General features: G+C 43.4%; 1 protein-coding gene across 3 annotated transcripts in view; it reads left to right on the top strand.

The window, feature by feature from the left end:
• LOC134624310 (protein NLRC3-like) overlaps positions 1-27,352 on the top strand; it is a 72,675-nt gene that overhangs the window by 10,629 nt on the left and 34,694 nt on the right. For 2 of the 3 annotated variants that reach the window (XM_063469279.1, XM_063469283.1), the window contains exons 7-9: positions 1,311-1,546; positions 1,651-3,508; positions 8,123-8,296. In XM_063469279.1, coding sequence (XP_063325349.1) covers positions 1,311-1,546; positions 1,651-3,508; positions 8,123-8,296 — 2,268 coding nt within the window. The remainder of the gene's footprint in view (positions 1-1,310; positions 1,547-1,650; positions 3,509-8,122; positions 8,297-27,352) is intronic. The other variant, XM_063469280.1, reaches the window with a different exon arrangement.

The raw sequence follows: 27,352 nt of genomic DNA, 5'->3' as shown, positions 1-27,352 counted from the left end.
TCACCTGAAACAGGTTTTCTTTTTCTTCCTGGATACGACTCATCATGTTGTCCTGTGACAATAAGTTTCCTAAAATAGCATTTAAAGTCTGTAGTTCTCATCTAAGAGTTGTAGTTTGATCAGCAGAGACCAGAGCTGTGAATATGATTGTGGTGAAGCTTCACTCCTGAGACTGAACTTAGGAAATATTGTGAAATATTTAAGCTCTATGTAGACGTCCTGGAGCCTTCATCTCACAGCTGCTGCACACAGAGAAAAGTCTGATTAGTTAAACTCAGAGGAAAACTTCTACTGATCCAAATGAGGTTGCGGGAAAAGAACAGGAGAATCACACACATTAATAATAATGAATAAATATATAAAGAGGAGCTACTGGAGTCAGTGTGGACATAGAGTCACCAGGAGAACCCAGAGACACTACAGAAGCTGATCTGTTAGTGTTTCCTTTGATTGCTTCCTTTCCTCAGTCTTTCCTACCTCCTCCTCCTTTGTAATTGTTGTTTGATTTGACACTAGGACCACTGTGCAGTGTGGGTTGCCCTCAGACTGAGTGGGAGAGGGATGGCCCACTGCATGACCCCCTGACTGTGACAGAGTCAGCGGTGGGTTGATTGTAATAACTTCTCCTGTGTCGGCCCCTCTCAACAGTTTCTGACCATGTTTCTGTTGCAGACATGCTAACAATGCTAATGTTAAACGCTGCATGACTAATACTGGAACAAGGATTACATGTTGTGTTAAATAATAAAGAAGCAGCAAAGACAAAGATGTTTGGACCTGTGTGTGTTTGTTCCTGCAGCTCAAGCAGCTGTCAGAAACAACATCTGTAATGTAACACAGAGTACAGTCTGACTGACAGCTGGGACACTTTTTACATTCATTCATGTTTTAGCTGCTTAGAGTTGATGCTGGAGGGGAACCTGCTCATCTTGGATATGTTTCTGTAACTAATCAGTTAATTCTTGAAAATGACCTAAGCCAAGCTAATCTGCACACTGACTGGAAAACATGAAGAATATAAGCAGCACCCTCTGATGGAAGACTTTTATTGTGAAGTATTTGCAGGAAGTGTGTATTCATAGCAAACTGCAGGCAGATCACTGAGTGTTTAATAAAACAGGCAGACAGGAAAGGCAGCTCATTAGTGTTGATGAAATCAATGAAGCATCACTTTGTTTCCAGACTGAACGCTGCCTTCAAACAGAAAAGTATCTCCACGTTTACTCTGTGACCATCACAACTTCTGCACCATCTTTTAAATTTGAATAGTTTTTAGCAAAAGTTTTAGTGATGAAGAAATGTGTTCACAGAGAGAGGAAGAGGAGTGGTGTTTGTGAGGAGGAGCAGCTGTCCTGCTGTGCTTTGTGTCAGGACGTCCTGAAGGATCCAGTCTCTACCAGCTGTGGACACTGGTTCTGCAGACAGTGCATCTCCTCATACTGGGACCAGTGTGCTTCATCAGGAGACTCCGCCTGTCCCCAGTGTGGAGAAAGATCCAGAACCAGAGCTGGACTGCAGACAGCCAGTCAGAGCAGCTGTGTACAAAGTAAGACTGAACATCTGTCTGCTGATGGACTCATTTCTGAAAACTGGACTTCTTGTTGTTGTTCAGACATTGAAGAGTTTTCTTTCTGTTTTTCTTTCTTTCAGCAGATGTTGGTCTGCAGGAGGTTTTAGATGAACATAAGATCAGTCTGAGGAGGAGATGTGAACGTGTGACTGAAGGAAGTGATGAAACAGGAAGTAGAACCCTCAACAGTATCTACACTGAGCTCTACATCACAGAGGGACAGAGTGAAGAGGTTCATACCCAACATGAGGTGAGGCAGCTGGAGACAGCTTCCAAGATGGACGCCCTCCATGATGCTCCAATCAGGTGCCAGGACATCTTTAAAGCCTTACCTGACCAACAGAGACCCATCAGAGTGGTTCTGACCAACGGCGTGGCTGGTGTTGGAAAAACCTTCTCAGTGCAGAAGTTCACTCTGGACTGGGCAGAGGGCTTGGAGAACCAACATGTCAGTGTGGTGGTTCTGCTTTCATTCAGGGAGCTGAACCTGATCAGAGATGAGCAGTACAGTCTTCTGGAGCTGCTCCATGTTTTCCATCCAATATTACAGAAGGTCACAGCAGAGAAGCTGGCTGTCTCTCAGCTTTTGTTCATCTTTGACGGCCTGGATGAAAGCAGACTTTCATTGGATTTCACCAACAGGAAGCTGCTGTCTGATGTCACACAGAAGTCATCAGTCAGCCAGCTGCTGACAAACCTCATCCAGGGGGATCTGCTTCCCTCGGCTCTCGTCTGGATAACTTCCCGACCTGCAGCAGCCAATCAGATCCCTCCTACATGTGTTGACAGGCTAACAGAAGTACAAGGCTTCACTGACGCCCAGAAGGAGGAGTACTTCAGGAGGAGATTCAGTGATGAAGAGCTGTCCAGCAGAATCATCTCCCACATGAAGACATCCAGGAGCCTCCACATCATGTGTAGTATCCCAGTCTTCTGCTGGATCACTGCTACAGTTCTGGAGCACATGTTGACTACAGAGCAGAGAGGAGAGCTGCCCAAGAGCCTGACTGACATGTACTCACACTTCCTGCTGGTTCAGACAAAGAGGAAGAAGAACAAGTACCATGAGGGAGGTGAGACGAGTCCACAGGAGCTGACGGAGGCTGACAGGGAAGTTCTTCTGAAGCTGGGGAGGCTGGCGTTTGAACATCTGGAGAAAGGAAACATCATGTTCTACCAAGAAGACCTGGAGCAGTGTGGTCTGGATGTGACAGAGGCCTCGGTGTACTCAGGAGTTTGTACAGAGATCTTCAAAAGAGAGTGTGTGATCTTCCACAAACCAGTCTACTGCTTTGTTCATCTGAGCATTCAGGAGTTTCTGGCTGCTGTCTACAGGTTCCACTGTTACACCAACAGGAAGACTGAGGTGCTGAAGAACTTCCTGGGAGATTTTTGTATATACTCTGATTCTGACTCTAATTCTAATTTGCTTCTACGTTGGTTTCCCCACATTAAACCATCTCTGCTTAAACACTCTGTGGATGAGTTTCTGAAGAGAGTCATGCAGAAATCCCTCCAAAGTAAAAATGGCCACCTGGACCTGTTTGTTCGCTTCCTTCATGGCCTCTGTCTGGAGTCCAACCAGAGACTCTTAGTAGGTCTGCTGGGTCAGACAGAGATCAGTCCAGGAACCATCCAGAGAGTCATCAACAACCTGAAGGAGATGAACAGTGATGAAATCTCTCCTGACAGAAGCATCAACATCTTCCACTGTCTGATGGAAATGAAAGACCTCTCAGTATATCAGGAGATCCAAGAGTTCCTGAAGTCAGAGAACAGATCAGAGAAGAGACTCTCTGAGATCCATTGCTCAGCTCTGGCCTTCATGCTGCAGATGTCAGAGGAGGTTCTGGATGAGTTGGACCTGCACAAGTACAACACATCAAAGCAGGGAAGACAGAGACTGATTCCAGCTGTGAGGAACTGCAGAAAGGCTCGGTGAGTCCAGATGTGATCATTAACATCATGAATTAGTGTAGATTAGTAGTTTAGTTCTTCAGATATACACAGTACTAAATAACTCTCATTAGTTTAAGTTTCTCAGATAAAATGATATTTTGTGTTGATCAGGAAATGTGTGTGTGCACCAGTGTTGGTCAAGTTACTTGAAAAAAGTAATCAGTTACTAATTACTGATTACTTCCCTCCGAAAGTAATCCCGTTACTTTACTGATTACTTATTTTCAAAAGTTACTTAGTTACTTTTTAAAAACACAATTTACAACCTGAATAGGTGATAAAGCGATAGATCTTTCAGCCCAATTCTACTTTTTCTGCATAATCCATCATACAAAATGTAATCAAATGGAAACGTCTCTTTTTAAAACTTTAAACTTTAAATCTTTTAACTTTATGCATCAAGCAAAAACTTAATTATATGCAACATTCTCTGACTGGAAGAAATTTGTTTAACATTTAGCACTACCTACCTAGTTAGATAGTTAGTTTTAGTTAGATAGTTAGTTTTTGTTAATTTATGTTGTAATTTATGTTAGGTCAGTCTGTCCTGTCTCGAGTTAGCTAGTTTAGTGTTTTTCTGTTAATTTATATTGTAAATTTATGTTGCATGTAGCACCTTGGCCCTGGAGGAACGTTGTTTCGCTTCACTGTGTACAAACTGTATATGGTTGAAGTGACAATAAAGCCAACTTGACTTGACTTGACTTGAAACCTATTTTCTGCACATTCCAGCATATAAAATAAAATATTTTTTTGTGTTTACACTCACTCTTTCAAATAGATGCAAGTAAAACACAGCAGAAAATAAATAAAATCAAAGACTAGCGGTCCTGTTGCTCTATTTTCACCTGTAAAGCAGGACTGGGGTAGGCGGAGGTTTACCCTGGTGCAGGTGTGCCGCAGCGGTCAGTTGAAGACTCTGCGAGTTTCTCTGTGAGTTTCACATTACGTCGTAGCGCACTCGGCGCTTGCTTGGAAGTTTAGGGGGGTTTTTTCGCTGTAAAAAGAAGTTTTCTTCCCACGCACAGCGGACACTAATGTTTTTGTCACTTTTTATGGAATCAAACTCAAAATAAGGTCAGTACTTCCATGCTTTAAACTCTGCACTCTCATACTCTCTCCCGCACTCGATATATTATCCATTGTTGATCTGCACAGGGCTGTTGTCACGAACGTCGCACTCACTTACGTCACTGTCATGAGACATTCTCGCAAAAAATTACGGTTTTAGTAACGCAGCGTTCCTACGTGAAAGTAACGGTAATCTAATTACTGTTTTTGCAATAGTAATCCCTTACATTACTCGTTACTTGAAAAAAGTAATCAGGTTACAGTAACGCGTTACTGCCTGTTAAAGGATTTTTATATGTATTCTGCTTTATTGTAGTTAAAAATCCCTAGTTGTTTAGCTTCATTTAAAACTCCTATTTCACTGTGTTTCATGACAAAGCTTGCATGAGGAAATACCACAGGTGCCTCCACCTTTGCTGAGTTTGCTGAGATAAGCTTGGCCGGTTACTATTTTTAACAGTTTGAACATATGTTTCATGCTTATCACCTTGTAAGGAGTTAGTTTTACACACAAGGGGCACCGACCCGACATATTTTAGGAAGGAGCAGTGTATAAATAAAGAGGGAACTGATGTCTCAGTGTGAGTCTCCACTGAGATCACCCATGTATATACATGTTTGAGTTGTGTCTTTCTTTGCTTGCTGAAACGATTCTTTGACACTGCCCATCTCTGGTGTGCACTTAGCATAATCCTGCATTGGTAGTCGTATGCTGTGTGTGGTAGACGCACATCTACATGTAGTACCTGTGTGGTGTCATTAGGGGGCAGTATTTTAAATCTGCTGCTGTTGTTGGTCATTCAGACGCTCCTGTTAGAGAGAAGACAGAAATAAGAATCTATGAAGAGCTTCTTTGTTGTGAAGTGAACTCTAATGTTACAAACAGAGACAGATATCCAGAGCAGTCACCGTCTGAGCTTCTCCTCTGACTACAGACAGAACTACAGACACAGAGTTTAGTGGCATAAACATGGTGAGTGAGGATGAAGGTGCTGAGGAAGACTCTGGTTTAGTGTGATTACAGTGTGATGTACTGGTGAGTGACAGTGCTGTGGTTCAGAGTGAAGGCTCAGAGGTGAACCAGCTGTGCTCTCTTACTGCCAACAGTGGGACAAACTGAGTGAGAAGACACTGCTGACATCTGGACTGAACATGTGTCCAATATGTGAGCTAACGCTGATGTCACAGCAGGACATGGATTCACTCTCATTCCTGCTGCTGCTCCTAATGACCAATGTCTGACTTCATGTCCTCATTAATCACAGAGCTGATTGTTCAATGTTTAGTTGTTGCTGCTGGAATGTCGGCCCTATTTTCTGCTGATGGAATTCACTGCTGTGTTTTTGGCTGCTGTTTACATCCCCGAGCTAACCTCCTGGCAAACGTCATGATGTCATCAGTGCTTTATAGACAGTGTGAGGTTCATGTTGTAACCATTGTACAGACTCAGCAGCAGCTCCATGGATCCCAAATCCAAGAGTGGAGAACAGATTTGAAGTGTGTCACATCCATGTAGTCACAGCTGTTTCCACCATGTTTCCACTGATATTAATCCTGTTCAATGACACGTTTCATATCAGTGAATATGTTCTTTAGAATGTCCACTGACATGTTTAAGTGTCCTGCTGGAAATCACTCAAATCATTCATGAAATCCATGAAAAATCCTTTTAGTGTTTCTAACTTCACCATCTGTCCTCTCTCTCTCCATCCTCCTCACTGCGTCTTTCACTGATAATCACACAAACATCGTATTCAGCTACGAAATAACACAATAATATCATCTGATGTTCATTATTATAAGAGCAGGTGTTAAATCAAAAGACATGATGTCGTAGTCTCATCCAAAGCGCTTTATTTATATACGCCATGTTTTACCGCTCACACACAACAAAAGCTCACTGCGAGCAACAGTACTCTCGCGATATAACAGAAAATAACAAGTTTACACAGGATCCATTAGGGCTGTGAGATATGACCAAAATCTCATATCCCGATATAAAACGTATATCGTTCCGATAACGATATCGGATTCTTTGTGAGTATTTATTGCACGGCGTGCTGCGGGGAAAAGCCTGTTCTAACGTTTGAGTCTAAGGTTTATTTTTTAGCACCTGGTGGCTCTTTTTTACTTCTAATCCGTCAATACTCTGCATACTTTTTCACGTGATTCCATTTATTTTGAAAAGTCTTAACAGGATCTTGAGCTTTATTGTGAAAGGTTTATGTGGAAAATAAACAAGCGGACATGCTATGGTGTTACCGTCGTCGTTGCTAACGACAACGCATAAAAACAGGCGCTTGTCCGTCCATAGTGTGGTTATATTAAATATAAGAGAAAGAGAGAACTTTAATAAATTAATATAGCCACTACAGTGACCATCAAAACGATGAAAAAATATTGCCGTAAGCAGTTTATTTTGCGACACCACGAAACAAACGATAGCGTAAAATGAAACGATAGACGTTTTTATATCGTCATCCGATATATATCGTTATATCGAACAGCCCTAGAGTCCATATTTGATATCAGAGTAACACACTGCTTGGTCATGTGCAGTCATCATCAGTGACTGTGGGTCAAACAGAAGCTTTCTGATTGGTTGCTGATCTTGGTCACCTGTCCACTCTCACCTGTTTGTGTTTGCTCTCTCTTTGCTGTCTCCATCCTCTCTCTCCTTTCTCTCCCTCTCTGTCTTTGTACCATCACTCAGGTCCAATGGGAACAGTGACATTTACAAACCAATCAAAGACAAACTGATCCATGTCAGGTTATAACAATATTCAAAGTGAATACAGGCTGCTGCTGGACACAGACAGGTAACATCATTTTGACTTGCTGTCACCTGGATCTGGACTCATAGACACCGAAGCCCTGAACAGGAATACAAATCATTTTCTGCCAACTAGCGACACACCAGCAGATAATGGCTCAGAAAGCTTAAAATGAGCCAATCATTTCTGTGTTTAGTTCCCCTGAAATCAGATCTGATATCAGCAGCTCTGAGTTCATTCATCATTATTGTCCAGTGATGAGATTTCTGCTCTGTTTGGTAACAGTCAGCAGGTTTTTCCTGGGTGTGGACGTGAACAGTCGTACCTAGCAGCAGGTAGCAAACAGAGATCATCTTTCCAGCTGGAACTCTTCACTGAGCTGAACTCATTCAAAATGTTCTGGAGTCAGATTCAAAACAGGAAACAGTCCAAATGTGTGTCTTCACTCTGACTCTGGATCAGATCTCACTGACAGACTGTGGACATTATGGAAGCCTAAATGTGACACCATCTTCCTCCTTCATCTGCAGATTTAAGCCAAACAAAGATTCTCATTAAAAGTCTGCAGGTCTGAGAGAGACTCAATCGTTGTGTCATGTCAAACACAGTAAGAGGAGCTGATGTGAAGAGCAGATGTTCATCAGATTATGACCTCACTCTGTTTTGTCTTCATATACATTCAGTCTGTGTTTATAATACAGATTTTCTGCTTTTATAATAACACATTTTATTATTTCTATAATCACAGACTGAGTAATTGTGGACTCTCAGAGTCTCACTGTGAAGTTGTGGCCTCAGCTCTGAAGTCCAACCCCTCCCATCTGACAGAGCTGGACATGAGTTACAACAAGCTGCAGGATTCAGCAGTGAAGCTTCTGTGTGCTGGACTGGAGAGTCCAAACTGTCGACTGGAGACTCTGAGGTGAGTTCACTCACTGCAGCTGTTGTTGTTTTTCTGTATTTCAGATCTTTGACTGATGTTTGAAACTTTCTTTAGTTCCTACATATTCAGGTTGTGTCTGAAGACAAATGTTCAGAAGTTTGAGTGCTTTCAGAAATGTTGTGTCTTTCCAAACAACTGAACAGTGTTGGGAAAGTTACTTTTAAAATGTATTCCAGTACAGATTACAGAATACATGCCCCAAAATGTGTTTTGTTGTGGTGGACCACTAGAGGGCTCCACTCACACCCAGTGTTGAGGAAGTGTGTTCTTCTGTTTTGTGGCGCGATATGTGCAGTTGATGTTGGAGACAAATAAAGAAGGAGTGTGAACTGAGAGCTCTGTGTCGTTGATGCTTACCTCCACTTTGGTGACCCCTGACTCGAGCATGCAACGGGCCGCAGATAACGCAGACTCCGCTTTGGAGGCATCGGCGGCCGCCGGACCTCCGCCTCCTGTTGCAGCTACGTTCGCTGTGGCGCTGAAACTGCCGGACTTTTGGCTCCATGACCCCCCGTCATGGTTCGTGCACGTGGAGGCTCAGTTCGCCCTTCGCGGCATCTTGGCTGACGACACGAAGTATCACCATGTGGTGGCCTCACTCGACCCGCTGGCCACCCGCCGCGCGATGCCGCTCCTCCGGGACCCACCCGCCCAAGGGAAATACGCCGCCCTTAAAGAGCTGCTTCTTCGGCGCTATGCCCTCTCCGACGCTGAACGAGCCGAAAAGCTCCTCAACCTGTCAGGCTTGGGTGGCGGTACCGCGCTCGAGCTCATGGAGAACATGCTGTCGTTGCTCGGGCCGGATGACGGGGGATTCCTCTTCGCCCACCTCTTCCTCCGCCAGCTACCGGCCGCCGTGAGAGCCGTCCTCGCAAACTCCCCGCTTCCCCTGCGAAGGATTATCGCTCCCTGGCTGAAGAAGCGGATCGCATTCTCCTGGCTAGCCGCACTTTCAACGTTCACGCCGTGGCTACGGACTCGCCGGCGACGCCTTCCACGCCACCACCTGCCTCCCCCGGAGCATCCGCCCCCTTGCTGACGGCAGGGATTGCTACACGCCGGCACGGCGGCAAGAACATGTTTCTACCATCAGCGATTTGGCGACAGAGCGCGTCGCTGCCTGCCGCCTTGCGCTTTCACGGCCCAGGGAAACGGACCCGCCAGCGCGCCGTAGCAGCCGCGACCGCTGGCAATACAGAGAGGCTGCTCTTCATAGAGGACTCGCGCTCCGGGAGACGTTTTCTCGTGGACTCCGGCTCCCAGAAGAGCCTCCTTCCCCCTACCGCTGCCGACGGACTAGCAGCGAACTGTGGGCCGCAGCTCATGGCAGCTAATGGCTCTCCCATCAAAACGTTTGGGGAAAGGTTGGTGACTGTTTGTTTTCATGGCCGGGATTTCCAGTGGAACTTTGTTGTTGCCGCTAGCTCTGTACCTATTTTAGGTGCTGATTTTCTGTGCGCTCACGGACTGCTTGTCGATGTTGCTAACAGATGTTTAATTGATGCTCTTTCGTTTTCTTCGCTGCCATGTTTTACACGGGCCGCCGAACCCCTAATTCGGGCTAATGTAGTGACCTCCGGGGATGCTTTTCAGCGTTTGCTTTCAGAGTTTCCATCGCTGTCTGTCCCTGATTTCTCTGGCGCGGTAACGAAGCATGGGGTTGAGCATTATATTCCCACGGTCGGGCCCCCGGTGTTCGCGCGCGCGCGCCGCCTCGACCCCGCGAAACTGTCCGTCGCTCGGGAAGAGTTTGCAGCCATGGAGCGCCTTGGCATTGTACAGCGTTCGAACAGTGCATGGGCCTCTCCGCTTCACATGGTGCCCAAATCAGACGGTCGGTGGCGGCCGTGCGGAGATTTCCGCCGTTTAAATAATGCCACGGAGAATGACCGTTACCCCATCCCCCACATTCAGGATTTTTCTGCCAACCTCGCCGGAACGTCGATTTTCTCTAAAATTGACTTGGTGCGGGGGTATCACCAGGTTCCCGTGCGCGCCGAAGACGTCCCTAAGACCGCTGTCATTACCCCCTTCGGCTTGTTCGAGTTTTTGCGCATGCCGTTTGGCCTGAAAGGTGCCGCCCAGACCTTTCAGCGGCTGATGGACTCAGTTTTGCGTGGGCTGCCGTTCGTTTTTGTTTATCTGGACGATATATTGGTGGCCAGCTGCTCAGCGAGCCAGCACGAGTCCCATCTGCGCCAGGTTTTCCAGCGTTTGGCAGCGCACGGCCTGATCATCAACCCTTCCAAGTGCCAGTTTGGGTTGCCTGTTCTGGATTTCCTCGGGCACCGCATTTCCGCTGAAGGTGTGGTTCCGTTGCCCGACAGAGTCCAGGCCGTTTCAGCTTTTCCACGCCCCACGTCGGTTAAAGCGTTGCAGGAGTTCTTGGGGATGATAAATTTTTACAACCGCTTTCTCCCCAGAGCTGCCCACCTGCTACAGCCACTCTATGCTGCCTTAAAAGGTAAAACAGCCAAAGATCCGGTTGACTGGCTGCTGGAACGCATCCATGCGTTTTCCGCAGCCAAGTCTGCGCTGGCTGACGCCGCCCTGCTGGCACACCCGCTCCCGTCGGCGGAGATCGCGTTGACCACCGATGCGTCCGACGTGGCAGTGGGTGGGGTGTTGGAACAGCGGGTTTCAGGTCTCTGGCAACCGCTCGCCTTTTTCAGTCGTACGCTCCGGGATGCCGAACGCAAGTACAGTGTTTTTGACAGGGAGTTGCTAGCCCTGCACCTCGCGACACGGCATTTTCGTTTTTTCCTCGAGGGTCGCAACTTTACTGCGTACGTTGACCACAAACCTTTGACGTTTGCGATGTCCAAGGTCTCTGACCCATGGAGCGCACGCCAGCAGCGCCAGTTGGCGGCCATTTCGGAGTTTACCACAGACATTCAGCACGTGGCTGGTAAGTCCAATCACGTCGCTGACTGTCTGTCACGTGTGTTGGTTTCTCCAGTGTATGTCGGCGTCGACTACGCTGCCATGGCCGCCGAGCAGCATGCTGACCCGGACATCCTGGCGCTTCAGTCAATGAAAACGGGCCTCGTGCTGGAGGACACCCCGGTGTGGGACGGCGGTCCGCGCCTTCTTTGCGACATTTCTACCGGCCGCCCCCGCCCGGTGGTTCCCCTTTCGTGGCGTCGTCGTGTTTTTGACTCGGTGCATGCCCTCTCTCATCCCGGCGTCCGGGCCTCGGTCAAGCTGGTCAGCACCAGGTTCGTTTGGCCGGGCCTTCGCAAGGCGGTGAAAGAATGGGCGGCGGTTTGTGTCCCATGCCAACGCTCAAAAATCCACCGGCACACGCAGGCACCCCTCGAACCTTTCCGTATCCCCGGTCGGCGTTTCGATCACGTTCATGTGGACCTGGTTGGTCCCTTGCCGCAGTCACAGGGTTTCACGCACCTTTTGACTGTGGTGGACCGCACAACCAGGTGGCCGGAGGTGGTGCCACTGGCGTCCACGACAGCGGCGACGGTGGCCAGAGCGTTTTTGTCGACGTGGGTTTCCCGTTTCGGTCCCCCTGCTGACATTACCTCGGACAGGGGCCCACAGTTTGTTTCCGAGCTTTGGTCTGCTATGGCTGACGGCCTGGGGGTCAAGGTCCACCGCACCACAGCATACCACCCGCAAGCTAACGGGATGTGCGAACGGTTTCACCGGTCTCTTAAGGCCGCGCTCCGGGCTTCCTTAACAGGTGGCGACTGGGTCGACCGTCTTCCGTGGGTTTTGCTGGGATTGCGAAGCGCGGTTAAAGAAGACCTCGGGGTTTCCCCGGCTGAACTGGTCCTCGGCCAGCCCCTCCGGGTCCCCGGGGAATTCTTGCCTGAGAGCCCTCCCCCATGTTTTGATCCCTCTTTGTTGCCTTTTCGCCCCCCGAAAGGCCCGTTTCCTGTTCCTGGTCCCGTGCACCACTGCCTGCCTGACACTTTTGTTCCGAGTTCGTTGGACTCTGCTCGTTTCGTTTTCGTCAGGCACGATGCCCATAGGACTCCGCTGCGTCCACCATATGACGGGCCGTACAGGGTTCTTAAACCAGGCAACAAACATTTCATTTTGGACTTTGGCGGTCGGCAGGAGGTTGTCTCTGTTGACAGACTTAAGCCTGCACATGTTATGCAAGAGGATCAGGTGGTCCCGGCCCAGGCCCCTCGTCGCGGCCGCCCACCTGCCACCGGGCTGATGGATTCTGTTTTTTCCCCCAGGAGTGATCCACAATCACCGGAGTCCGAGTCGTCTGCAGCTTTTTCTGACCGCCAGTGCCAGCCTCGCTTCCGGGCTGGGTTGCCCTCTGTCAGTTCCCCACCCCCCCGGTTCAGCCGTTCCGGCCGTTTGCTTAGGCCCCGGGTCCTGGACTAGTTCTGCTGGGTGTTCGGGGGGGGCATGTGTGGTGGACCACTAGAGGGCTCCACTCACACCCAGTGTTGAGGAAGTGTGTTCTTCTGTTTTGTGGCGCGATATGTGCAGTTGATGTTGGAGACAAATAAAGAAGGAGTGTGAACTGAGAGCTCTGTGTCGTTGATGCTTACCTCCACATTGTAATGTATTTCGTTAAGTTACTCAATGAGAGTAGCGCATTTGGAATACTTTGGATTACTTAATATATTATCAAGTTTTTTACAACTACATGAATGTACTATTGCCGTGTGATTTATTATTATTACTGAAGGTTACTCGCCATACCAACACCAACTAGATGTTTAAATCTTAAAAATGAGTGACATCTCGTACTTTTCAACTCTCCTTTTTCTCCCTCCCTCATGCTCACAGACACATAACGGCATGGCAATCCATTCTCCCTGCATTATGGACTACACCACCCATGAGCCTACATTCCTTAGGGCTATGCCTGTAACACTCTGCGTATTGCCTTCATAGTAAATCATTTTTTGAATAATAATTTTTGAAAATATTTCTTTACGTCACTATGCGGGCCACAAGTACAGGTGACATGGGCCGTGAGATTGAGACACGGGCATTAGAGCCTCTGCGTGTTTTGTTTGGGTTTCCACTGACGTGGAATTACCAAAAATAGAGACGGCATAGCCTAACATATTAACAGGAAAAGACCGCCTTTTAACAAAGTAACTGTATTTTGAATATCACCTTTTTAAACGGTATACAGTTACTCATATTTTCTATTTAAAATACGTAACGGTACATGTATTCCATTCCTCCCCAACACTGTGACTGAACAACAGTTTTTCCTTTTGGCTCCAAATAATAGTGACAGACTTGAGCAGGGTTCATTTAAAGGCTGACAGAAGTGAAGTGGTGACGGAGAGATGTTTGACAGGACAGTTTTCCAGCATCCACAGGTTCATGTTGTGCTCCATCAGTCAGTGAAGTTGAAGTCAGCACTGATGAGGCTGTAGAGTGTGTGAGGGATGTGGATGAGGATGATGAAGATCTGATGATAGCAGATAAAAACAGGCTGCAGAGACTTTGAGCTTGTGTGGAAACAGAGAGAGAGAAAAGAAAGACATGAATGTCAAAGCTAATAAAGGTGAAGTTAGGAGCTGTGATGATGTTCACGGTGTCAGAAGCTGATATGGCTGCTACAGAGACTACCCACACTGTCATGATGTGGGCTTCATAGAAAATGTTTTTTCACTTCTAGTTTTCGTTATTTCGTTAGTTTTAGTTAACGATAATAACCTTGGTAATGACACCCGGTTATGCCAATCGGAGGTCACTAAAATCAATACTGAATCGGTGTGTAACTTTGCCAAAACAATGTCGGACTCTGTAGTTTTCTCTGGTCCCCTCCCCAATCAGACCAGGAGTGACATGTTTAGCCGCATGTTCTCCTTAAATTGCTGGCTGTCTGAGTGGTGTCCCAGAAACGATGTGGGCTTCATAGATAATTGGCAAACCTTCTGGAGGAAACCTGGTCTTGTTAGGAGAGACGGCATCCATCCCACTTTGGATGGAGCAGCTCTCATTTCTAGAAATATGGACGAATTTATTAAACCCCCCAAAATATGACTATCCAGAGTTGGGACCAGGAAGCAGAGTTGCAGTCTTACACGCCTCTCTGCAGCTTCTCTCCTCCTGCTACCCCCCCAAAAACCCATCTCCATAGAGACTGTGTCAGCTCCCAAACCGACTAAAAACAAACTAAAAACCAGCAATAAACAACTTAAACATAAAAACTCACAAAGAAAGAACAGTACAGTATCCACATCTGAACCAAAGAGTAAAACAGTGAAATGTGGATTATTAAATATTAGGTCTCTCTCCTCCAAGTCTCTGTTAGTACATGACTTAATAATTGATCAACAAATCGATTTACTCTGCCTTACAGAAACCTGGTTGCAGCAGGATGATTATGTTAGTTTAAATGAATCAACACCCCCGAGTCATTCTAACTACCAGAAACCTCGAAGCACAGGCCGAGGGGGCGGTGTGGCAGCAATTTTTCACACCAGCCTATTAATTAACCAAAGACCAAGACAGACTTTTAATTCATTTGAAAGCCTGATGCTTAGCCTCGTCCACCCCAGCTGTAAAACTCAGAAACCAGTCTTACTTGTTATTATCTATCGTCCACCTGGGCCTTACACAGAGTTTCTGTCTGATTTCTCAGACTTTTTTATCTGATTTAGTGCTCAGCTCAGATAAAATAATTATTGTGGGTGATTTTAACATCCATGTAGATGCTAAAAATGACAGCCTCAACATGGCATTTAATCTGTTATTAGACTCAATTGGCTTCTCTCAAAATGTAAAAGAACCCACCCACCACTTTAATCACACTCTAGATGTTGTTTTAACATATGGCATAGAAACTGAACATTTAACAGTGTTTCCTGAAAACCCTCTGCTGTCTGATCATTTCCTGATAACATTTACATTTACAATAATTGATTACACAGCAGTGGAGAGTAGACTTGATCAAAGTAGATGTCTTTCTGAAAGTGCTGTAACTAAGTTTAAGAATATAATCCACCCACTGTTATCATCTTCAATGCCCTGTACCAACATAGAGCAGAGCAGCTACCTGAACGCTACTCCAACAGAGGTCGATTATCTTGTTAATAATTTTACCTCCTCACTACGTACGACTCTGGATACTGTAGCTCCAGTGAAAACTAAGGTCTCAAATCAGAAGTACCTGACTCCGTGGTATAATTCTCAAACACGTAGCCTAAAGCAGATGACTCGTAAGCTGGAGAGGAAATGGCGTGTCACAAATTTAGAGGATCATCATTTAGCCTGGAGAAATAGTTTGCTGCTTTATAAGAAAGCCCTCCGCAAAGCCAGAACATCTTACTATTCGTCACTGATTGAAGAAAATAAGAACAACCCCAGGTTTCTCTTCAGCACTGTAGCCAGGCTGACAAACAGTCAGAGCTCTACTGAGCCAACAATCCCTTTAATGTTAACTAGTAATGACTTCATGAACTTCTTCACAAATAAAATTTTTATCATTACAGAAAAAAATACCAATAATCATCCCACAGATGTAATATTATCTACAGCTACTTTTAGTACCATTGATATTCATTTAGACTCTTTTTCTCCAATTGATCTTTCTGAGTTAACTTCAATAATTACTTTCTCCAAACCATCAACGTGTCTTTTAGACCCCATTCCTACAAAACTGCTCAAAGAAGTCCTGCCATTAATTAATTCTTCAATCTTAAATATGATCAACCTATCTCTAATAATCGGCTATGTACTACAGGCCTTCAAGCTGGCTGTAGTTAAACCTTTACTCAAAAAGCCATCCCTAAACCCAGCTGTCTTAGCTAATTATAGGCCAATCTCCAACCTTCCTTTCATATCAAAAATCCTTGAAAGAGTAGTTGTCAAACAGCTAACAGATCATCTGCAGAGGAATGGCTTATTTGAAGAGTTTCAGTCAGGTTTCAGAGCTCATCACAGCACAGAAACAGCTTTAGTGAAGGTTACAAATGATCTTCTTATGGCCTCTGACAGTGGACTCATCTCTGTGCTTGTCCTGCTAGACCTTGGTGCTGCGTTCGATACTGTTGACCATAATATCCTATTAGAGCGATTAGAACATGCTGTAGGTATTACAGGTACTGTGCTGCAGTGGTTTGTATCATATCTATCTAATAGACTCCAATTTCTACATGTAAATGGAGAGTCCTCTTCACACACTAAGGTCAATTATGGAGTTCCACAGGGTTCAGTGCTAGGACCAATTCTATTTACATTATACATGCTTCCCTTAGGCAGCATCATTAGAAGACATAGCATAAATTTTCACTGCTATGCAGATGACACGCAGCTCTATCTGTCCATGAAGCCAGGTAACACACACCAATTAGTTAAACTGCAGGAATGTCTTAAAGACATAAAGACCTGGATGGCCGCTAACTTTCTGCTTCTTAATTCAGATAAAACTGAGGTTATTGTACTCGGCCCTGAAAATCTTAGAAATATGGTATCTAACCAGATTCTTACTCTGGATGGCATTACCTTGGCCTCCAGTAATGCTGTGAGGAACCTTGGAGTCATTTTTGACCAGGACATGTCCTTCAACGCACATATTAAACAAATATGTAAGACTGCTTTCTTCCATTTGCGCAACATCTCTAAAATTAGAAATATCCTGTCTCAGAGTGACGCTGAAAAACTAGTTCATGCATTTATTACTTCCAGGCTGGACTACTGTAATTCTTTATTATCAGGATGTCCTAAAAACTCGCTGAAAAGCCTTCAGCTGATCCAAAATGCTGCAGCAAGGGTACTGACAGGGACTAGAAAGAGAGAGCATATTTCTCCTGTTTTGGCTTCCCTTCATTGGCTTCCTGTTAAATCCAGAATTGAATTCAAAATCCTGCTCCTCACATACAAGGTCTTAAATAATCAGGCCCCATCTTATCTTAATGACCTTGTAGTGCCATATCACCCTATTAGAGCACTTCGCTCTCGCTCTGCAGGCCTACTTGCTGTTCCTAGAGTATTTAAAAGTAGAATGGGAGGCAGAGCCTTCAGTTTTCAGGCCCCTCTTCTGTGGAACCAGCTTCCAGTTTGGATTTGGGAGACAGACACTATCTCTACTTTCAAGATTAGGCTTCAAACTTTCCTTTTTGCTAAAGCATATAGTTAGGGCTGGACCAGGTGACCCTGAATCCTCCCTTAGTTATGCTGCAATAGACGTAGGCTGCCGGGGATTCCCATGATGCATTGAGTTTTTCCTTTCCAGTCACCTTTCTCACTCACTATGTGTTAATAGACCTCTCTGCATCGAATCATATCTGTTATTAATCTCTGTCTCTCTTCCACAGCACGTCTTTCATCCTGTTTTCCTTCTTTCACCCCAACCGGTCACAGCAGATGGCCCCGCCCCTCCCTGAGCCTGGTTCTGCCGGAGGTTTCTTCCTGTTAAAAGGGAGTTTTTCCTTCCCACTGTCGCCAAAGTGCTTGCTCATAGGGGGTCATATGATTGTTGGGTTTTTCTCTGTATTTATTATTGTGCTATCTACTGTACAATATAAAGCGCCTTGAGGCGACTTTTGTTGTGATTTGGCGCTATATAAATAAAATTGAATTGAATTGAATTGAATTGAATTATCACGGGCCTGGGTCGGTGACCCAGTGTTTTGAGTTTCTTGTGCCTCTGAGTTTTTGTATTATGATCTCTTTGTTGCCCCAGTTTATTCTATAGTCTAGCGTCTTAGTTTGGCTTTCTTGTATTCTGTTTAGTTCTCTGAGTATTTAGTAGCTGCCCTCTGTGTCTCTTTGTTGTTGTTCTGTGTTTCTTAGTTGCTCTGTCTCCCCTAGTCAAGTCTGTGCTACTTCCTGTTTTACTTAGAAGGTCTGTAGCTGTGTCCCAAAACGTCGGCTGCATCCTTCAGAGGACCCGGTCTTCGCTGTCTACGTGGGCCGGGTCCTTCGAAGACAGATGTTACGGGTTCGAAATTGAGGATGAGAGCAAAACAATGATAGTCCAGAAGAGGTCGTTCAAACAATTGATTTTAATGAATGCACGCTGCGTGGAGAGGTGCAAACTGCAAAACAGTTGTACATCTCTACCCAAAATACACTCTAGATTGCTTTTATAACATCAGGGTATTGTAACGCCCCTTCTTGCGTTTACAAGCACATAATTTGCATGTACAGAACATTCATGTATTTTAAGAATTAACTGCAAACACAGAAGTTCCTCCTTGCGGCATACTCTTAAGAATATGGTGATGATCTAAGGCCTTTGAGGTCACCATGGACTGGACATCCTTCCGTCACCTGTAACTAGGCAAACTCAAATCCCACAAGAAGCTGAATACATTCAGGCCTTTGCTCAGCTACTATTTTGCTGTACCAATATACTCAGCATATGAGTTATGATACATATATATTTAACTCAATCATTTTAAAGTAGTTATTACTGCACCTATAATAAACATGTTAATATTTGATTATGATAACCCCTATAATATAAATTATAACATAATGCCAGCAGCTTCAATAAACACTTTGATGAAATGATAATTAATGCAATGATAAGATGATGGTTATGTAAAATAATCCATGTAATTCCACAATTCCCTCTTTTGACATTCCAATCAGGAATGTCACCACACTTCGTGCTGCATCACTCCCTGCTCGGCTCTATGGGTTCTAAGTTCATCCTATAGATGCCCTCAACCCAGCCAGGGTTCACATTACCTTTACCAACAGTCCTCTTACACAAGGAATGATACAACAACCAGCGATGACCAACATTCCCAAAACTACAGCCAATGAACATATCACTGACATAGCCACAGCTTTCTATTGTCCAAACACAGATGTCATCTAGGACTCCAGCGGATTTTCGATACCTGAGTGCTCATGCATTGTTTTAGACAAAATCTTCAGACCCACCAGAGCTCAGGTTACTGAGCCATCTAGGGCAGTATTAATAGGGATAAAAGTGCCGCACATGTCTCCGAACATGGCGCATACGCCTCCCCTCTCACGTCAAGGGTCATTTGATTTGACACTCCCATCAGCAAACTCGGACCCAATTGTTCTTCCAACCCCATCATGGCATCCCTGGTGAGGTTAGAGAGTCTCAGCAGGTTTTAGTGAACATAATGCGGTCAAAATTTTGATTAGGCGTTACCCAAAGAAATATACTCTCAAATCCTGCAGCTATCAGATTTACCAGCTTGTACTCGTCTGGAACTCCCCTAGGCACTCCTATGGAGTCTACCCAGGTCGGTGAGTTTAGGCAGGATCATAAACATGTGTACCCCAGGTCCCTCTTTTGGCCAAAATCTGTCTCTTATGTCTGGCAGCTAATGTTCGCGAGTTATGTTATGGAATAGTCTTTACCTGGTTTCTAATCAGCATGAGTGGAGCTCCCAGTCGCTCTGTAGACAAACGTGGCCTGGCTAAAGCACAGGCAACATAATCTGATACATGTTGTTCTCTAGCATTTTGAGCCACCCAATCAAGCCAGAGGTTACTGTCCTTGAAACCAGTGACACGCTCAATTAAATCCTTAAGCCTCAGTCTAGAGTAATCTGTGGTCAGAAATACTCTCCCTTTTGGCTCCTGTTGCTTTTGAGCTACTGCTCTCAAAATTAGCATCTGATCAGTCAGAATGGTGATAGAACTTTCTGCGAGCGGCTTAGACTTTGGATCAACTAAATTTACCTAAGCATATCATGGGGTGATTGCAGACCTGTACATCATACGCTCTCCAACTACTATTAACTCCTGTACACTTAATGACGTTACACAAATCAAACGTGAATGAGCTGGTAGACCCTTTAACATAATTCAACTCTATGCCATTATTGCTGCTGAGACACTCATCACCTTTACCTGACACCTCGCGCTTCTGTCTTTTTACCGATCCCGTTTTAGCAACTACAGTCTCAGGAAGTGCTGGACTGGACTGGCCTCCGTGTTCAGACAAGGGTCTGGAGTACCCTGCAAAATATAAACAGTATACAACACAGCCATGGTTGATATCATTGCATACAATAAACATGTAGTGGCAAGGAACATTTTAATAAGTTTCTTAGCCCAAAGAGATTTTTATTTTACTCCTGTGCTTGACAGGTTAAGCGAAGTTGTTTTTTTGTTTTGTTTTGAAATTTTTCCCTTCTGTGTGTGTGTGTGTGTGTGTACATAAGTAAGAATATGATACTCAACATAAGATCCCTGGTTTGCAAATGATTTTCTGCCCCCGCTGCAGGGCAACATCATGTGGTGGTGAGTCTATGTTGGCTAGTTTAATGCAAATATGTAACAGTTGCTTCATTACATGGCCCACTCAGAGTTGCGCAGTTTCAAAGTATGTGGAGAATTCAATACACATTTCTTGGCTAATTATTTTCCCAATAAAAGTGAAATCATACATTGCATTTGATTTCACTTATATATTATCATGTTCTGGGCTCTATCCATTATATTAACTTTATTCAATCTCAATACTCTTTATGTGTGTGAGCAACGCTTTTAGTTTCATTAAACACAGCCCAAGTAAAATGCACACCATCCCCATGTCAGCCTAAATCTCCGCTAAAAAGCACACTTCAAAGTTTCTATCAGAATTTACACCTCTTTTGGCTTCAAGCATATACATAACATGCAAAAGTTACTATTAATGCCAGTTAGACAAGTTTCCATTATCTACAACATTTTGTTTCACCCGGCTCACCCTCACATGTTTCCTGTTCGCTTATTGCATATTTATCTTTAACACCTTTTACCTCAGTAGTTGCTAAGCAGAAACAAAGCAACCTATGGTCCACCTTTACCCTGTAAAATAAACCCCTGTCATGTTTGTGTCTGTAAGCATGTTTTGCATTCATTCTTTACACTCCCCGCCATTCCTGCAAGTTAGGAGCTGTAAAGTTGAAAGCTGCATCAAGTCCAGGCCTCTGGCCTGGCCTATATATAAATCATGTGTGTTTGTAAGCGTGCATGCAATTCACCTGCTATGTTCTCATCTTCCCTCAACATGTATCACCTGGACACTCTCACCAGTGAAGCTTAAAACCCTTTTGGATGGAACATTAAGTCTAAACAAGCACAGTTATGCATTGTGTATAAAATGAACTCAACCTGTAAATAAAGACATCACTGTTATCACCAACATCGACCTCTGCACAGCTCAGACGCCAGTTGCAAAAGCTCTCTAACATTATAATCATCAACTGTGACTTATATAGTGTTATTTTGGTACTTTATACTTCACACATTTTTGAACGTTGTTTATATGGGGAGTTCCTCTTTTTGTGTCTATATTTATTAATATGCCTTGTGCACTAAAGCTTCCTGTTTTTCAGTCTGGCTGAGCACTTGTTTGTGAGTAAAAACTGGCCTCTACAAGCCTTCATAGCAGATACACATTACAAATGCTTCATATATACAGAGAAAAACCCAATAATCCACATATCACTATTTTGTTCTTCGGTTCAGATTTGGATTCTGTATTGTTCTTTATTTATGATTATTTATATTCAGATTGTTTATTGCTAGTCTTGGTTTGTTGTTGTCTGTTTGGGAGCTGACATAGTCTCTATAAATGAACTTCTTTTGGTGGAGTAGCATCAGGAGAGAAGCTCCAGAGAGGCATCTTCCATGTTAAACACTAAAATATAACAAAAGAGATCTTCTCAACGTGTTGTATATTTTTAATATTTCCTTATTATTTTGTCATAAAATAAATCAACCAAATAACTTAAGCTGTGTGACAGCACCTTGCGTTTACGCCAGGCTGTGAGCTGCCCTGAAGCTACACCCCCTTTTACCCCATTTAATTTCTCAATCTTAATTTAAACTATTCCTGACCTTCTCCTTCTCTCGTCTGATCATCTCAAGTACGTCCTGTACCAAATTTGCTTCCTCTTTTCAAGTCCCACATTTAATTACAAGCTCAAACATATTTGCCCTATATTGCTGTCTCGACGTGTTTCCTGTCAACTTAACAGAGTTATTCTCAGAACTCAGAGCTGAGGTTCCCCTTTTCTAAGTCTGTCTGTTCTACAAGAGAGCAAGTCGGTAAACAAGTTTATCATCACAAAGGTTGTTAGGTACAGGTCACATAGACATTTGCTTATTACCCCTAAAACAGCACATTTCATGTAGCTAATCGCATATATTAACACCCCCCTTTTTGTGACACATTCTCCACTTATGATCCCACCTGTGTTATAAAACAAAAGTTAAAACAGAACAATTATCAGTCATGTGTTCAACCTGAGTCCAGTCTTTTATCAGGGTCCAGTCGGTCCAACTTCTGGTCTGCCTGGTCCGTCCATTCACCTGTCCATTCCCACACATTCACTCGCACGCATTAACATCTGGTAGTGGTAAACGTCCGCACAAATAATCAGATTTCCACTTTCAATAAACTCAGTTAATTTATATAATCATTTATTTTCTTTTTAGTCGTTTCTAGGAACATATTTCTTTATACTTTTGGACTGGATTGGCTCGCTGCAATCCTTTTAGACAGGGACTCACAATCTGATCAGATCCCCACACGTGGCCTCTTTCCTTCGCCCATTGTAATCAGAAAAAGGTCACCTTATTTTTTGTTTTCCTGAGACTATTGTCGGCGCCGTTATCCATTGTTTTCTTTTGCAGGCCTGCTTAGAACAAAAATGAGAAAAAAGAGAGCTGAGTATTAGCTCATCAAAGTACAAAACAAAATCACCTGACAGGTTTTTTCTTTATAAGTGCACTGTTACAAAACCCCTTAAGCATGTCCATGTTTATTAAAACTCCCTCTTTAAAATAAAACAACAACCTCAAATATCTTCAACAATCTTAAATTTCACCCATAGAACACACCCAAAACGTAAAAAACTACACCGTTTCGTACACAATATCCCCCTTTAAGCATTTTACCAAACTCACCTTCAACCTTAACATATAAGCACGTTCTCACAATATGTCAACACTAATTTAAAAACCTCTTAACCACTTTTGTACCTCTGAACAATCTACCCCTCCTTTAAGGCCTCAATCACACACCCACAGCCAGCTCCTCTGTCGACATTCACACAAGCTCTCAAACTTTTGCATACTCAGCCATATCTCAACAATTTAACTTGGCAAGAGAAATACCTTTTTTTTTTTTTTTTAAACCTCATGCCATTATTCAATTATTTTCATTTTCTTTCTATACTAATCTCTTGTTTTAATCACTCAGTGCAAAAGCACTGCTAAGTCACTCTTTTTAACCTGCTTTAATCACCGTTTTTTTTTTTTTTTTTTTTTTTTTGTATACCTTATTTAATTACATATGTTTGTATTCTTAGCCAGGTTTTAATCACATTAATCTTCATGAGCTTATCTTTATAAGGTTAGTGCATTTTCTGTTTGTATGTGTAATTTTATCAATGTTTCTTTGTGATCCCTGTGATCTTGTAAATGTTTCTTTTGCAGTGTTTCAGACTCCTCTTGACAGGGTGTGTTTTCTGTCTTTGGCTCACCACTGGTCATTGTTAACGACCTTTCCCCTCTTGCCTTTGCGCAGCAGCTTTACCTTTTAGTCCCATCTCCTCCAGTGACTCCGGGCTCACTTAGGGACTTAGCGAGCAATCGTGACTGTGCCTGCCTTAGGTTGTCCCAGGGTTTCGAGGTGGGATCTTACCCGTCATGGGCTATCCAGCCTTCCATGCTCACCTGATACTGGGGCCAACTGGGCAAGGGTGTTACCAGATCTAGGGGACACACTGGTTCTGTAAATCAAAGGAGTGTAAACTGCGTTCTTTATTTCATGTGTGTATTAACTTTCCAACAATAATTTCACATGTAACAGTTTGTGTGCGTGCGTTTTTAATTCATTAATGTAATTATTAGTTCATGTATTTATTTCTCTCGGTATGTCCCTTTTCTAAAACCTGTAATTAATGTCTTTTTATTACTTTTACTTAAACATGCATTCGCTTCATCTTCTCAGAATTTAACTCATCTGTCTATTTAGTTTAGTTTTTTTTTTTTATTTATTTATTTATTTATTTTTTTACTTCATTCACACAATCCTTTCATAATCGCCTCACACACACTGCCTTTTCTCTCAGACTTCCACTTTTTCACTCATTCTCCTATGTACCTACGCAGTCTTATTATTACTTTTATTACTTTGTACAACTCACACAGAATCATTAAAATCCAGTACAACATTCATACACTTATAATCACTCCATCCACGCTTTCCTAAGAGTCTTAGAGGGAGTTTTAGAGGGAGTTTTATCAAGCGCGCAGAGCTCTATCAAACATGCTTGTTTACAATCAGGAAGGGGAAGTAGACAACCCTCCGTAACTGCGTCTGTCCTCTTAAAAGAAAAAGAGTTTTATATAGTCTTGGTATTCTTATTTTATTCTATTGTATACATCATTCTGTTCTATTTTATTTTATGGCATTCCAATGTTTTTCTAAGTTCTACTGCATAACTTTGCGCTTTTGCTTTAACAAAAGAAATTTCCCACCTGTGGGGCTGACACAGGTCATCTTTATCTTTAACTAGCCCAAATGAAATTCTAGTCCAATGCACACATGTGTTGCAGTTTAAAAGTAAAAGAGGAAGTAACTCACCCCTAACAATTTTATGTATGTGTCAATGTCTGCGTCACTTTAAATTAAAAAGGTGAACACATATGTGGTGAGTCCCCCTCAATTTACACAAAATATGACATTAAATATGTTTTCTAATTCCTGTTCTTCTTTAAAGACCATGAATGACCTCCAGGTCATAACCTTTGGACTTATAACTCTGACATAGGTCCACACAGCGCACCAAGCACAGAGAAAATTCAACCTCAGTGCTTCAAAATTCTCCTCAAAATTCAGAAACTGTTTCTGTCCTTTATCCATATCCGCATAATTGTGAGTCCCCATTTACAACTTGTTCTTCACTTGTGTCACAACACCTCTAGTAATATCATCAGAATTACTTCAACATGGTAAACAATGATTTTTCTCTTACAATCAACTTACCATTAAAACTCAAGATCGCCGCTGACTCGATTCTCTGAAATCCTGAGTCAGTTAAACACCTTACTCATCTCACGGTGTTTTTTCTCAGACTCCCTTGTCTGAGCTCACTATTTTTACCCTGGCATCTCCACCAAAATGTTATGATATCTTCATCGACCCAAAAGTAAGCATCATATTCCCCTAGTCAAAAGTCAAACCGTTACTCACAGTAATTTTTAATCTAACAGCCTTTGTGTTTTGAAACTAAAAAGAGGAAGGAACAGCGCCCAATTTAAACTGCGCATGTTGTCCCTCAACAACACACACAGAAAATGTAACTGTATATATTATCTCATACTGAAACAGAACCCATCTAAAAATCCTAAAACATCTTACTTCGACACCCCAAAACACACATCGCTTACAGACATCTTTTTTAATGAAATTCTCTCAAATTCAATTTCAGTTCTCAGAACCCAGATAACGGTCCTAAGTATCAACAGTTTGTGTATCCTATCTCAAAACCCCGCAAAAAGTCATACAGTCATGGCAAGAAATAAAGCTTTACTTACAGTCTTGTAATAAATAAAACCAGCGTCTTAAATACAGGCGTCAGCCATGTGTAGCAGTCTCTATAAACTTCCTATCAGTCTTACACAGTTTTACCTAGTACAGACACGTGTCAAGCAAACCCCATACTCATATTCTACAGTTATCATGGAATACTTATCATAATCAACAACAATCACACAAATATAATAAACATAAACTGCATTTCTTCCCTTAAAACCCAGATTGAAGTCGTCCTTAACCCAGGCTCTGCAGTCAGTCATTAGCCACTCATTAGTAAACAGGAAATGTCAGTCTCAATAAGTCACAAGCATCTCATTTACATATACACAGACACTCTCAAAATAACCAGGCTGCTGCAGTGCCTGTCACAGACAGAGCCGAAACACAAACATACAAATTATAACATACAGACGTAAAACATCCTACTTTACATCAAAAAAAAGAAATATATTTCATACATACTTTTAAATATTCTAACCTCTTTCAGACGCCATGACCCGTCTCACACACATAACTGAAAAATAAAACACACCAACATTTATGGCTCACGAAATATACATCTATCAAAATCCAGTCATTTACTATACATCCACACTAATATATTCAAACTGTATTCATACTCTCATAATAAGCAAAACCAACCTCTTATATACAGGAAAATTGGCAAAACGCTCAATACTGTCGAAACTGAAACCACCCTCTTTGCGCGTCCCCACTGCTCATTTGCATTTACACACACCATCAGTGCACATCCGGCTGTGCATTACTGACCCAGAGACTGATCTTACTCATAGATCTCATATTTTATATTACAGACGTCTTTATATTTACAACTGCACAGATTTTTAGGCCTTTAAAACACCTACCGAATTTCGACAAATTTAATAATAACCGCCCTGCGGAAAACTCCCTGAGTTTTTGCGACCAATTTAGCCATTCTCGGCCCCGGGCCGTGGTCACATATCTAATGTTCTATCACAATTTAAAAGCGTCAACCAACTCAACCCCTGCCGAAAAGCTCTGTTTTGGGGACATTTCACATCCCAGGCTTCCCCGAAGTTTTAAGTTAAAAGTTACACGCCCGAAACCCGGTTTCTACTGACCAAAAAAGTGCAAACCACCGTCCCGGACGGTAAACTGACCCAGTCAGTAGCTATTTTGGAGGTTCCCAAGTTCTCCACGATCGCCAATCGGACTATCCCGTCCAACGGAAAATCCTGAGCGTCCTCAGGAAGTAGGGAGCGTCACCTCCGAGAAATGCACTTGTTAGACTCCCAGAGTCCCTTTCTATACAATTTAATTATTTTGAAGACACCCCAACAATCACAAACCCACCATATCGGTGTCCAAGCCCGGCTTTATAATCAATTGAGACTTTAATGTCACAAACTTCACCAATTACCTATTATTCTAAATCCTCTTTATTCTAAATCCTCTTTATTCTATTCCTTTGGGACTTTAACCCGGTACCTTCAGTGAGACTCTAACTCACTTTTACTCTTTTTCTTATCATTACTTCAACTTCAACTTCTCATGAGATTTTCACCAAAATCAAAACA

Source organism: Pelmatolapia mariae, linkage group LG3_W (genome assembly GCF_036321145.2).
Source record: "Pelmatolapia mariae isolate MD_Pm_ZW linkage group LG3_W, Pm_UMD_F_2, whole genome shotgun sequence".
NCBI lineage: Eukaryota > Metazoa > Chordata > Actinopteri > Cichliformes > Cichlidae > Pelmatolapia > Pelmatolapia mariae.
This window is presented reverse-complemented; position numbering and strand designations above follow the sequence as displayed.